This window comes from Telmatherina bonti (assembly GCF_933228915.1).
Source record: "Telmatherina bonti genome assembly, chromosome: 24".
NCBI classification, from domain to species: Eukaryota; Metazoa; Chordata; class Actinopteri; order Atheriniformes; family Telmatherinidae; genus Telmatherina; species Telmatherina bonti.
This window is the reverse complement of record NC_136633.1, coordinates 5,968,697-5,983,241: the sequence shown is the minus strand read 5'-3', so window position 1 is coordinate 5,983,241 and position 14,545 is coordinate 5,968,697. Positions and strand designations below refer to the sequence as shown.

General features: G+C 49.3%; 1 protein-coding gene across 1 annotated transcript; it reads right to left on the bottom strand.

Annotated features, from left to right (window-relative positions):
- Window positions 1-1,199: 1,199 nt before the first annotated feature.
- Window positions 1,200-14,517, bottom strand: dnajc27 (DnaJ (Hsp40) homolog, subfamily C, member 27). The gene is made up of 7 exons (XM_079264000.1): window positions 14,215-14,517; window positions 8,482-8,564; window positions 8,318-8,387; window positions 8,080-8,244; window positions 6,947-7,069; window positions 6,660-6,820; window positions 1,200-4,324 (listed from the first exon to the last, which is right to left on the bottom strand). The coding sequence occupies exons 1-7, from the start codon at window positions 14,299-14,301 to the stop codon at window positions 4,192-4,194; spliced, it is 822 nt and encodes a 273-aa protein (XP_079120126.1). The 5' UTR covers window positions 14,302-14,517; the 3' UTR covers window positions 1,200-4,191.
- Between the last annotated feature and the right edge of the window lie 28 nt (window positions 14,518-14,545).

Below are 14,545 nucleotides of genomic sequence, written 5' to 3'. Positions count from 1 at the left end.
AATTTGGCTCATCTGTAGGGAATGTGGAATGTGGGAGGACAATCTGGCCGGGCACGTATGTTGGGGTGTCTTTGGGGTGCGCACGCGAAGTGCAAACACGTTAGTAGGGCGTGCTGGGGCTTGAATTTTGGAGGCGCTCCCAGCCAAATCGGCTTTTCATAAACAGACACAGCAAAAGTGTAAAAGGCTTCAAAAGACGTCTTTTACAGCTCATGAGATAATCCCAGTAACGTCTTCACTCCTCATTGGTTCTGGTCCATGGTACCACACTGAAATTCTGCAAAACCAGGACAGATAGGTCTCTTATCTGACCCATGGGGAAATCACTGGAACTTCATCAGGCAGATGGTGGAGGAGTTTAGAAAGTTTGGGTCAAATCCTTCCTAGGGTCTGGTGTGGTTAGAACCCAGCAGAAATGGTTCTGGGGAAAGAACAACTGGAGAACTGGTGTCAAAGCTGTGGAGAGCTGAGAACTTCTGACACCACCGAGCAGGAGGGAGGCGGGCCAGGCAAAGAACCAGAACCACGGACCTGGTACTGGTTCTGAACCCTGCACCTCTACAGGAAGGAGGACCTGGTACTGGTTCTGAACCCTGCACCTCTACAGGAAGGAGGACCTGGTACTGGTTCTGTACGTGTATCTCTGCAGGAAAGAGGACCTGGTACTGGTTCTGTACCCTGCTTCTCTACAGGAAGGAGGACCTGGTACTGGTTCTGTACGTGTATCTCTGCAGGAAAGAGGACCTGGTACTGGTTCTGTACCCTGCTTCTCTACAGGAAGGAGGACCTGGTACTGGTTCTGTACGTGTATCTCTGCAGGAAAGAGGACCTGGTACTGGTTCTGTACCCTGCTTCTCTACAGTGAACAGGACCTGGTACTGGTTCTGAACTGGTTCTGGTCTTGCGCTCCAGCAGTGCGACTGGGACACATTCCTGCTGTGAGCCTCTGTGTCTGAAACAACGAGTGTGACTTGAGAGAAAGTCCGTTAGTTCCGGATAAACATGAGGAGTCACATGTTGGAGGACAACATATCACACGTTCCTCACACACTGCTGATCTTCTGTCCTCAGAGAGGCGACCATGTGACCCGTCAGCTCGCACCTCAACACGCGGCTGGAATTCACCCTGAAATGTTCCAGAAAAACCACTCGGGCGACGCCAGCAGGTGGAAGCTCAAGCTTTTTATTCATTCCTGTGGACACACACTCACACGTATGTAAAAATATAAAACTATAACACGTTTCATGCCGTCTGTTGTGTCAAACACAATGTGATAAAAAAGTCCTTGTGTTTGCTCTTCATCGTGATGTCCATCATCATCTTCATGTAAACGTCCAGCCTCGTGGAAGAAACAGATCGTGCTTCAAAACGCGGTTAAGAGATCAAACGGAAACATGGAGGAACGTCTGTGTAAAGTGCATCAGGGATCTAACGGATGTTCCGCGGCTCATCGCGTCACGTTTTAACCCAGCGACCGCTTAGACTGTCAGTCTGCAGCCGCATGGCCGATTTACTGGCCTGAACTGGTTTCATACACGCATGAACCAGTTTAATGCTTATAAATGAAATGTTTTAATGGGAACCACTGAGGGAACCGACGTGTTTGGCAGGTTTAATGTTTGGGGAACAAGAATTTGGCTGATAAATAAAATGAAGGAAAATACCTTAAAAATGTTAGTTATTTAACAAAAAGGCCAAAAAAGGTTTCTGGGAACTAAACCAGTTTCATGAGTTTAAACTAGAAAAGAAGGGTTTGAGGAATTCAACATGTGACACAAACGTACGTTTTAGTGAGCTCAGCCCCAGTATGAGGTTAATAATTGTCCACGGTGTCAACTGGAGCGGCGACGGGAAGATTCACCGTTCCTGGAAACAGTTTCACTGCACAGCTTTCCGCTGCTCAGATCAGTCAGGAAATGCAGCAAAGCCCCGCGTTTGCTCCTCCTGCTGGGTTGGGATCAAGCCGATGGGACGGAGCTGACTGGTTCGGTGGGACGGAGCCGACTGGTTCGGTGGGACGGAGCCGACTGGTTCGGTGGGACGGAGCCGACTGGTTCGGTGGGACGGAGCCGACTGGTTCGGTGGGACGGAGCCGACTGGTTGGGTGGGATCCAGCCGACTGGTTCGGTGGGGATCCAGCCGACTGGTTCGGTGGGATCCAGCCGACTGGTTCGGTGGGGATCCAGCCGACTGGTTCGGTGGGATCCAGCCGACTGGTTCGGTGGGACGGAGCCGACTGGTTGGTTGGGATCAAGCCGATGGGACGGAGCTGACTGGTTCGGTGGGACGGAGCCGACTGGTTCGGTGGGACGGAGCCGACTGGTTCGGTGGGGATCCAGCCGACTGGTTGGGTGGGATCCAGCCGACTGGTTGGTTGGGATCCAGCCGACTGGTTCGGTGGGATCCAGCCGACTGGTTCGGTGGGATCCAGCCGACTGGTTCGGTGGGATCCAGCCGACTGGTTCGGTGGGATCCAGCCGACTGGTTCGGTGGGATCCAGCCGACTGGTTCGGTGGGATCCAGCCGACTGGTTCGGTGGGATCCAGCCGACTGGTTCGGTCACATGACAATTAAAGAATACATTTCCATATTCAACATGCATTTCATCACATCTCTGTTGTGTCGACGTGGCAGCAAACACATCAGACGGCAGGCTTCAGTGGAACATCATCATTAAATGTCGTGAGACGGCAGAATTCATCCAGGACACAAAGCAGCTGTGAAGACTGGTTTTACTGGGAAACCGTGTGGAGACGGACGAGAGCCACGAACGCAGGAAACTTCTGGAAATAAAACTTCCTGTTACTGAGCTTTAAACGCTAAATGGCACAAGGAAACACAAGCATCAAACACCATGTCAGGCAACGAAACATCTTATGGATCTGATGCAGCAACACATCTGTAAACATCTGGAAGAGAAGCCGCAGCTGGCTGGAGAACATAATCTGGTTAATAATCATCAAGTCAGAAACATGATGGTATAAAAGCAGAGTTCAGATGGAAAGATGGACAGAACTTCTCCAGTCTGAGACAAACTGGCTCTAAAATCTAAATATTCAGAAGGAATCTCTGTATGCTGGGACAAGGCTGGATACTGGTGATCCTGACATGATTCTCTACTGGAAACCAGTGCATGGACTCAGGAAGATTCCAGAAACCAGTGCAGCTTAAAGCTCCATCATGTGTTAAGAGGATCCAGAAACAAAGGTCATTTAAACCAAGATGCTAACGATGCTAAAGGTCACCGTGGAACGACGTTTTACAGACGTGTCGCTGCATCAGATTTTCCACGAGATGATAAAAAGTCTCAGTTTCACCGTCTGAAAGTCGTTTCTCGTCGACTGGGAAGAAAAGATACGTTTATAAACATCGCAGTGGGTTGCAGAAAGTCTTCTGTATGTCCAGCAGCGAATCTAAACCCAAACATCACATTTTACTTTTTCCCTTTTTTTCACGTCTCTAAATTTTTACTTTTTATTTTCATTCAACGATTTTGCTGTTTAATAAATTTTATTTTAAACATTTACACAACTTCCAATGAGTTTCATTTTTCGACTACAAAATGACACTTTATTCCCTAAAATCTAAAGCAGAAAACCAGAAAAACAAACATTAAATGTTTATTATTTTAATTTATTTCTACTTTTGTCTTTAAAGAGAAATAAACTAAACATTTTTCTCTTTGGGAAGATTTCAGGTTAGTTTAGATACAAAATCTTTTAATAAAGCTTTTTTATATGGATTTTTATAGTTTACACAACTTCCCAATTAAATTAGAAAGTAAAAATAATTTAATAATTCTCTTTCAAACATTTGGCATTTGGGAGAAAAATTATGAAATAATAAATTAAAAAATTTAATCTCATTTTAATCGGGAAATTTGACCTCAATAAAAAGTTTAATAATAATTTAATTATTTGACTGGATTTTTCACTAAATTTTGAGGAAATTTTAACAAACGTGAAAAAACTTCATGTTTCCGTGTAACTTCAGAAGTCTTCATCGTGTGGCCCTCATCATCCTCCAGCGACCAGGTAAACGACCTACAGGTTGGCGTGCAGCACGGTGGCGAGCAACATGGCACAAACACGTTAACAGTAAACATACTAATAAATAAATAAACACCGTTGGTTGGGCTGCGTGTCAGCCCTCAGTCCCAGTGTGTGTGTGTGTGTGTGTGTGTGTGTGTGTTATTTGATGTTTTTCAGCAGCGAAGTGCGGGCGTTCACCACCGCCTTGAAGGCGTCTTCGCTGCCGGGGGCGACGCATTTGTCCGGGTGCAGCAGGACCGCCAGCTTCCTGTACGCCTTGTTCACCTCCTCCCTGCAAACCAAGAGGTGGAACCAGTTAGACACACCAACACCACGGCAGATTTACCAGTCTGAGATTCTCCAACCAGTGGATTAACTGGAAACTGGTGAGGGTGCCTGCATTGGGTATAAAAGGAGCACCGGCCAAAGCTTCGGTGCCGAGCTGGGATGGATGGAGAATAATTACCAGGTGAAGAGTAAACGTTCCTGAGTGGACGGTTAGTCTTCAGAGAAACCAGTTAACCCATTAAATATTCACAGAATCCCCTTTAAACTGCCTCAGACGCAAACTGGAAGAGCTAGACGGGTTTCAGCTGAGAGACTTCAGTCCTTCACGATGTCACACGGTTCAGAGTCACAGCAGGAAGATTCTATTCTACTCTACTCTACTCTACTCTAGGGCTGCGACGATTCGTCGACGTTGTCGACAAAAATAGACAATAAAAACAGTCGACAATGGATTCCATTGTTGTTGTCAGAAGTGTTTTTCAGACAGAGTGAGGCATCTTACTTCATTATAATCTCAGTCGAGTCGCAGCCATGTGCAACAGCGTCTCTGCTGGGCGGTAATGTCCACAGAAACGGCAGCGTCCGCCACAACAACGCCACAAAACGTCTCAGGTTCGGGAACATTTAAACCCGGATAAGGAAAACAAAAAGATCTCCTGGAAGTTTGCAAAGCAGACGTCGCTCCTCATGGCAGCACGTCGGTGATGCAGGAGCATCTAAAGAGGAATGACGTCGGGCGTTTAGATGAAACGAGTCTGACTCGCCTCGGTAAGATTAACTTCTCGCTAACCAGCAGAAATAAAACGTGTCGTCTGCCTGACTAAAGGATTTTATACTAAATGCACCTGAAGACGAGAGGCTCCATGGAGCCTTTCTGCAGAGCAAGCCGACCCTGCAGCAGGAGACCGTCCTCAGAGTCGGTCTGGAGATCCTGATCTGCAACATGAAGCTCTTTTCATTCAGTCTGTTTGGAAAACTCTGAATTCTTTATTTTCAGCTCTAAATGTCATAAAAACCGTCAGACTGATTGTAAAACTGTTGACCCCTGATTGTACTTCACAAAACAAGTTTGATTTACTGTTTTACTGGTTTACAGTTAAAGAAAAGTGTTTACTTGATTTATTATTATTTATTATTTTAAAAAAAACATTTCTCTGTCCTATTATATTTATAATATAAATCTCTACTGACGGAGCACGGTTCCTGTCAGGTGGTTTTACAACGCAGGACTTTTTGTAAACCCGCCTTTCAGCCACAGAGTTGATTAAAAGTTTTCTTTTATAGAAAAACCATTTTTCACATAATTAAAGAAACCTCATGCTAAATTAAAAAACAAAGAAAAGATCCGACTAGTCGACTAATAAAATAGTCGTTAGTTGCAGCTCTGTTCTACTCTACTCTACTCTACTGTCGCAGAAGCTTGTATCCAAAGCGACCTACAGTGACCAACCCAACATGGATGTGTTTGGACGGTGGGAGGGAGAACCCGGAGAGAACCCGGAGAGAACCCACACACACACATTTTCTTCCAGCCAGTTTAACCAGCACATCGGCTCATTGCCCCAGTGATACCAGTGATACCAGTGACTCCAGCTCTACCTGGAGGCCGGCAACGACCCGCTGACCTTCAGGCCTTTCTGCTGACGTTGTGCAGATGACAGAAGGGGAAACTCTGCAGGAACCGAGCAGAAAGCTAACGGAGCAGGAAGAGGACGCGGTGAGGAACAACCAGCAGCTGGACGGCGGGGAACGAACGTAGACGAACCCGAACATCGAAACAACGAACATCGTCGCCTCTCAAACCGACAAACCGCCTGACTTCAGATGGAGACACGACTCGGTCTGAACAGAGACTACGGATGAGATTTTGTACCCTAAGCTGTTTGCTAGCGGAGGTCAAACAGCGACATTGTCAACAGAAAACCTGCAGTTTCCCCTTTGTCCACTGGGGGCTCCAGAACAGGCAGGCGTGATGCTGCCATGATGGCGGCGGTGGGAACCGCCCACCGAGCCTCAGCTCGGCGGCTCCGTCTGCAGTCCAGCCGGTCAGGACGACCAGAAAAGGTCCACGAAGCGACGGTTTCTCAACCTTTCGTCTCCGTTAGCGTCGTCGTTCTTTCATGTTCCCGACCTTCACATTTGTTGTCATGGTAACGCCAAGGATCGGTTAGTTTTGACAATTCTTGATTTTTCTTATAGAACTTGTTTTTTCTGTAAATATTAATGAGTTGTGTTAAATTTGGCTCAACTGTTGTCATGGAAACGTCTTTAGTTCAGGGCTTCAACCTGGTGGGCGGGGCCTTACCCGACCAATCAGATCTCAGCGGAGGTTTTCTCACCGTGTGGCGCCAGGCTTCACCCCCAGCATGTCCCATGAGTCTTTGCTGTTGCGGATGCGTCGGATGGTGTCGGCCTGCTCTTTGGTGAAGCCCACGCTGACCTCCGACACCGGCCGCTTCCCGCCATTCTCACACATGTCGGTGATGGAGGAGAAGAAGGCCTGAGGAAGACGAGACGCCGTTTAGAGCTTCATCTCCAGCTCTGAACACCTGCTCAGGTGTGTGTGTGTGTGTGTGTGTGTGTGTGTGTGTGTGTGTGTGTGTGTGTGTGTGTCTCTCAGGAATACCTGGAACATCTCATTGATGCCCTCCCCGCTCTGAGCCGACGTCTCAAAGTAATGGAAGCCCCTAGACTCCGCCCACAAACGACCTTCACCTTCGTCCACCACCCGCCTCTTCGTCAGGTCCACCTGGACAGAGTGGAGAGTCATCACCTCGTTTCTCTGGTCGCTTTGACTTAAATAAAATAAAAATAAAGTGAAAAATAAAACAGAAAAAGTAAAAGCAAATAAAAAGGAATGAAAAATAAAATATAAATAAATAAAAGCAAATTTAATTAAATTAAAATTATAAAATGAAAATAAAAATAAAACAGAAAAAATAAAAGCAAATAAAAAGGAATGAAAAATCAAATACATAAAAACAAATTTAATTAAATGAATATCAAAAACAAACTGAAAAATACAGCATAACAAAATCAAATAAAAATGTTTAAAATTAAATAAATGAAAATGAAAAGAAATAAACAGTGTCTGAAGCCAAAAGCCACTAATTCCAGAGCAACTTTAAATAAAACTGGACGTGTGTTTGTGATTGATTTCATCTCATGATCAAGATCATTTTTCATTCACTCCATTTATTTCCCAGTCCGATCAGATTAAAGGCTTTTTCAGTCTGAAAGAGAAATTCTGGAATTGAGTTGAATGAATTTTGACCTCTGCAGCCTCCGTCTGCGTGACGTCAGATGGTGTGATGGAGATCTGTTCCCAGTCTAAAGAACTTCAGACTGGAGGAGTTTCCTTCGTTAAAAACAACCCAAACTCGGTCCTTAAATAAATCTCCACTCTCCACTCTATACTCTATACTCTCCACTCTCCACTCTACACTCTATACTCTCCACTCTATACTCTCCACTCTACACTCTATATTCCACAATCTATAATCCATAATCTATAATCCATAATCTATAATCTATAATCTCTCAGCATCTCAACCCCAGGAAACAATCAAGACTAAACTGAAACATGAAGGAGGGAAATTTTCCATCAGAAATATTTAGTTTCATTCCAGCGTTTACTTATCAGGTTAACAGCAGAGATAAAACCTTTAACCATGCTGCTGGGATTACTGGGATAACTGGGATTACTGGTCGTTATCATCATCTACAGATGTGTAGATGAACCTGAGATGTGATCGCGACCTTGTTGGCGCAGACGATGAAGATGATGCTGTCCATGTTGGCCTGAGAGCCCATCTCCTGCTTCATCTCTCCCAGCCAGCTGTCCAGGGCGTCGAAGCTCTCCCTGAGGCCCACGTCGTACACCAGCAGCACGCCCTGGCTGTCCTTGTAGAACTCGTTCCGGACCTGAGACACAGACCGGGTCAGAACCCGCCGCAGGACGCCCACTTCCCACGTCCCGGGCCCACAGCGGCCTCACCTCGTAGAAGAAAGGATGTCCGGCCATGTCGAAGATGTTCACCTTGATTTCTCTGTCTCGAACCTGCACCCTGTAACACACACACACACACACACACACACACACACACACACGTCACTGTGGTGTACAACCGCCTACACACACGCTGAGTGGCGAGGACTCACTTGGTGACGCCGTAGTCGATGCCGATCGTGGCCAAATACTTGGGGACGAACCTCTTCTCGCAGTAGCGCTTGATGATGCAGCTCTGCAGAGAAAACATGGAAACATCTGAAGCGTTTACAGAAACATCAGCAGGGTCCGCAGAAAGATCCGCAGCGTTTACAGAAACATCCGCAGCGTCCGCAGAAACATCCGCAGCGTCCGCAGAAACATCCGCAGCGTCCGCAGAAACATCCGCAGCGTTTACAGAAACATCCGCAGCGTCCGCAGAAACATCCGCAGCGTTTACAGAAACATCCGCAGCCTCCGCAGAAACATCCGCAGCGTTTACAGAAACATCCGCAGCGTCCGCAGAAACATCCGCAGCGTTTACAGAAACATCCGCAGCGTCCGCAGAAACATCCGCAGCGTTTACAGAAACATCCGCAGCGTCCGCAGAAACATCCGCAGCGTCCGCAGAAACATCCGCAGCGTCCGCAGAAACATCCGCAGCGTTTGCAGAAACATCCGCAGCGTTCGCAGAAACATCCGCAGCGTTCGCAGAAACATCCGCAGCGTTCGCAGAAACATCCGCAGCGTCCGCAGAAACATCCGCAGCGTCCGCAGAAACATCCGCAGCGTCCGCAGAAACATCCGCAGCGTCCGCAGAAACATCCGCAGCGTTTACAGAAACATCCGCAGCGTTTACAGAAACATCCGCAGCGTTTACAGAAACATCCGCAACGTCCGCAGAAACATCCGCAGCGTCCGCAGAAACATCCGCAGCGTTCACAGAAACATCCGCAGCGTTCGCAGAAACATCCGCAGCGTCCGCAGAAACATCCGCAGCGTTTACAGAAACATCCGCAGCGTCCGCAGAAACATCCGCAGCGTCCGCAGAAACATCCGCAGCGTCCGCAGAAACATCCGCAGCGTCCGCAGAAACATCCGCAGCGTTTACAGAAACATCCGCAGCGTTTACAGAAACATCCGCAGCGTCCGCAGAAACATCCGCAGCGTCCGCAGAAACATCCGCAGCGTCCGCAGAAACATCCGCAGCGTCCGCAGAAACATCCGCAGCGTCCGCAGAAACATCCGCAGCGTCCGCAGAAACATCCGCAGCGTTTACAGAAACATCCGCAGCGTTTACAGAAACATCCGCAGCGTTTACAGAAACATCCGCAGCATTTACAGAAACATGCGCAGCGTCCGCAGAAACATCCGCAGCGTTTACAGAAACATCCGCAGCGTTTACAGAAACATCCGCAGCGTTTACAGAAACATCCGCAGCGTCCGCAGAAACATCCGCAGCGTTTACAGAAACATCCGCAGCGTCCGCAGAAACATCCGCAGCGTTTACAGAAACATCCGCAGCGTTTACAGAAACATCCGCAGCGTTTACAGAAACATCCGCAGCGTTTACAGAAACATCCGCAACGTCCGCAGAAACATCCGCAGCGTCCGCAGAAACATCCGCAGCGTTTACAGAAACATCCGCAGCGTTCGCAGAAACATCCGCAGCAACATCCGCAGCGTCCGCAGAAACATCCGCAGCGTCCGCAGAAACATCCGCAGCGTCCGCAGAAACATCCGCAGCGTTTACAGAAACATCCGCAGCGTTTACAGAAACATCCGCAGCGTCCGCAGAAACATCCGCAGCGTCCGCAGAAACATCCGCAGCGTCCGCAGAAACATCCGCAGTGTTCGCAGAAACATCCGCAGCGTCCGCAGAAACATCCGCAGCGTCCGCAGAAACATCCGCAGCGTCCGCAGAAACATCCGCAGCGTCCGCAGAAACATCCGCAGCGTTTACAGAAACATCCGCAGCGTTTACAGAAACATCCGCAGCGTTTACAGAAACATCCGCAGCATTTACAGAAACATGCGCAGCGTCCGCAGAAACATCTGCACACCGACGGGATGAAACACCACAAACAGAAAATATCTGAAACCGAGCTCATCTCAGTCGGTTTCAAACCACAGATATTCAAGTTTCTGTTTTACAGCCGTTTGTTTCTCCAACATAGTTCTCCTAATGAACGATACTTATCATAATAAATGTTATTTATCAGGGCTGTGATGATACGCTTTCGTCCCGATTTGACCTGGAATTCTCACAGTTCTTTGATATTGCTGATTTTTGTTGATTAAAAACAAAAGAAAAATATAAAAGCTTTTTTTGTTCGTTATTTTTCCTTATTTCAATGAGGAAAAAACAATAAGCCAGACAGTCGTTCTGCTGCTATAATGTCCAAGAAGACAAGTAAAAAGATCAATAAAAACAATTTAAAAAACCAAAAATTTTATAATGGTTTATTTTTATTTATTTAAAAAAAATCGATTTTAAAATTGTGAAGCAAAAAATCCCGATATTGAATTTTCCCACCCTTCATCTTCTGCCGCTTATCCGGGGTCGGGTCTCGGGGGCAGCAGCCTAAGCAGGGAAGCCCAGACTTCCCTCTCCCCAGCCACATTTGCCAACTCTGCGGGGGGATCCCGAGGCGTTCCCAGGCCAGCCGAGAGATATAATCCCTCCAGCGTGTCCTGGGTCTTCCCCGGGGTCTCCTCCCAGAGGGACGTGCCTGGAACACCTCACCAGGAGGCATCCTGACCAGATGCGGAGGAGCAGCGGCTCTACTCTGAGCCCCTTCCGGATGACCGAGCTCCTCACCCTATCTCTAAGGGAGAGCCCGGCCACTCTGCGGAGGAAACCCACTTCAGCCGCCTGTATACGAGATCTCGTTCTTTCGGTCACAACCCACAGCTCATGACCATAGGTGAGGGTAGGAACGTAGATCGACTGGTAAATCGATAACTTCGCCTTCTGGCTCAGCTCCTTTTTCACCACGACAGACTGACGCAGAGTCCACATTACTGCAGACGCCGCACCGATCCGTTTGTCGATCTCGCATTCCCTCCTTCCCTCACTTGTGAACAAGACCCCGAGATATTTAAACTCCTCCACTTGAGGCAGGACCTGACTCCCGACCCGGAGAGGGCAATCCACCCTATTCCGGCTGAGGACCATGGTCTCAGATTTGGAGGTGCTGATTCTCATCCCAGCCGCTTCACTCTCGGCCGCGAATCGCTCAAGTGAGAGCTGGAGATCACGACCAGATGAAGCCAACAGGACCACGTCATCTGCAAAAAGCAGGGACCCAATCCTGAGGCCACCAAGCCGGATCCCCTCAACACCTCGGCTGCGCCTAGAAATTCTGTCCATATAAGTTATGAACACAATCGGTGATAAAGGGCAGCCTTGGTGGAGTCCAACCCTCACCGGAAACGAATCCGGTGAGAGTCAATGTGGACCAAGCTCTGACACCTGTCGTACAGGGACCGGACAGCTCGTACAAGATGGTTCGGTACCCCATACTCCCGGAGTACCCCCCACAGGAGCCCCCGGGGGACACGGTCGAATGCCTTCTCCAGGTTCACAAAGCACATGTAGACTGGTTGGGCAAACTCCCATGCCCCCTCCAGGACCCCAAAGAGGGTATAGAGCTGGTCCACTGTTCGGCGACCAGGACGAAAACCGCACTGCTCCTCCTCAATCCACGATTCGACTATCCGGCGGACCCTCCTCTCCAGGACCCCTGAATAGACCTTACCAGGGAGGCTGAGGAGTGTGATTCCCCTGCAATTGGAACACATCCTCCGGTCCCCCTTCTTAAAAAGGGGGACCACCACCCCAGTCTGCCAATCCAGCGGTACTGCCCCCGATGTCCACGCGATGCTGCAGAGGCATGTCAGCCAGGACAGCCCCATAGCATCCAGAGCCTTAAGGAACTCCGGGCGGATCTCATCCACCCCCGGGGCCTTGCCGCCAAGGAGCTTTTTAACCACCTCAGCGACTTCAGCCCCAGAGATAGGGGAGTCCACCCCTGAGTCCCCCAGCTCTGCTTCCTCATTGGAAGACGTGTTGGTAGGATTGAGGAGGTCTTCGAAGTATTCCTTCCACCGACCCACTACGTCCCGAGTTGAGGTCAGCAGCTCCCCACCTCCACTGTACACAGTGTTGATGGAGCACTGCTTCCCCCTCCTGAGCCGCCGGATGGTGGACCAGAATCTCCTCGAAGCCGTCCGGAAGTCTTTCTCCATGGCCTCGCCGAACTCCTCCCATGCCCGAGTTTTTGCCTCGGCGACAGCCGAAGCCGCATCCCGCTTAGCCTGTCGGTACCCCTCAGCTGCCTCCAGAGTCCCACAGGCCAAGAAGGCCCGATAGGACTCATTCTTCAGCTTGACGGCATCCCTCACTGCTGGTGTCCACCAACGAGTCCTGGGATTACCGCCACGACAGGCACCAACAACCTTACGGCCACAGCTCCGGCTGGCCGCCTCAGCAATAGAGGCACGGAACACAGCCCATTCGGACTCAATGTCCCCCGCCTCACTCGGGACATGTTCGAAGGTCTGCTGAAGGTGGGGATTGAAGCTCGCTCTGAAGGGGGACTCAGCCAGACGTTCCCAGCAGACCCTCACAACACGTTTGGGCCTGCCAGATCTGACCGGCTTCCTCCCCCACCATCTGAGCCAACTCACCACCAGGTGGTGATCAGTTGAAGCTCGGCCCCCCTCTTCACCCGAGTGTCCAAGGCATGTGGCCGCAGGTCCGACGATACGACTACAAAATCGATCATCGAACTGCGGCCCAGGGAATCCTGATGCCAGGTGTACATATGGACACTCTTATGTTGGAACATGGTTTTCGTTATGGACAATCCATGACAAGCACAGAAGTCCAATAACAAAACACCATTTGGGTTCAGAGGGGGGGGGACCATGCCTCCCAATCACTCCCCTCCAGGTCTCACTGTCATTGCCCACGTGAGCATTGAAGTCCCCCAGCAGAACAATGGAGTCCCCAGAAGGAGCAACCTCCAGCACTCCCTCCAAGGACTCCAGAAAGGGTGGGTACTCTGAACTGCTCTTCGGTGCATAAGCACAGACAACAGTCAGGACCCGTCCCCCCACCCGGAGGCGGAGGGAAACTACCCTTTCATCCACCGGGGTAAACCCCAACTTGCAGGCACCAAGCTGGGGGCCGATGACAATGCCCACACCTGCTCGGCGCCTCTCACCATGAGCAACTCCAGAGTGGAAGAAGGTCCAGCCCCTCTCGAGGGTACTGGTTCCAGAGCCCAAGCCATGCGTCGAGGTGAGTCCAACTATATCTAGCCGGAACTGCTCAACCTCGCGCACAAGCTCAGGCTCCTTCCCCACCAGAGAGGTGACATTCCACGTCCCTAGAGCCTTCAGCTTCTGCAGCCGGGGATCGGACCGCCAGGGTCCCCGCCTCTTGCTGCCGCCCAGCTCACATCGCACCCGACCCCTACGGCTCCTCCCGCAGATGGTGAGCCCACCCCTATTATTTATATATATTTACTTTATCCTACTAATCTTTATGCCGAACTGTAGACTGAACCCTTGTCTTTCCATTAATCTACTGATTTGTTCTGGATTCAGAGGAAACTTGTGATAAAAACTAAGTAATGAGATTTTTTTAAACGGAGTCTGGTGTCATTCAGATGCACGTCTGTAGAGACGTCCTAAAGCTGGACTCAAAAATCACTGTTCTTACTAACATTACATGCCACAGCTTGTTATTTACCCTTTTTAATAAACAGGTATTTATATCAACACGAGGCAGTGATAAAAGCTAAATAATAATAATTATAATGTGAATAAAACGTGAGGACGCAAACCAGCCGGACGTCGGTAGGATTTAGCTGGAAAACAAGCAGAACACGACGTACCTTTCCCACCTCCGCGTTTCCCAGACTGATCACCTTCACCCGCAGAGATTTCTTGTTGTCTCGTCTTTTCGGCGCCGTTGTTTCCATCTCTGCTCTTATTAAAACTCCGTTCTGTGTTGAAAGTGTGCAGAAAGCTGCTGCAGCTGTTGTTAGCGAGGCTAACGGGCTAATAATTAGCACGGCCCAGCACGTGATGATTAACGTGCTAATTAATCGCGCTGCATTGTGTCGTCTTGGTGTTGGTGGAGATGTTTTGTTCAAGCTGTCGCCGAAACGCACAGCAGGGACTCAACAAGCCTGCTAACCTCATAGCCTGGATGCTAACGAGCTA

Bases quoted from the DNA above. Each gene is read 5' to 3' on its own strand.
- dnajc27 (XM_079264000.1), bottom strand. From the start codon at position 14,301: ATGGAAACAACGGCGCCGAAAAGACGAGACAACAAGAAATCTCTGCGG. The intron at 8,388-8,481 runs GTGAGTCCTCGC...TGTGTGTTACAG, and splicing joins ATCGACTACGGCGTCACCAA to GGTGCAGGTTCGAGACAGAG. The intron at 8,245-8,317 runs GTGAGGCCGCTG...TCTGTGTCTCAG, and splicing joins GACATCCTTTCTTCTACGAG to GTCCGGAACGAGTTCTACAA.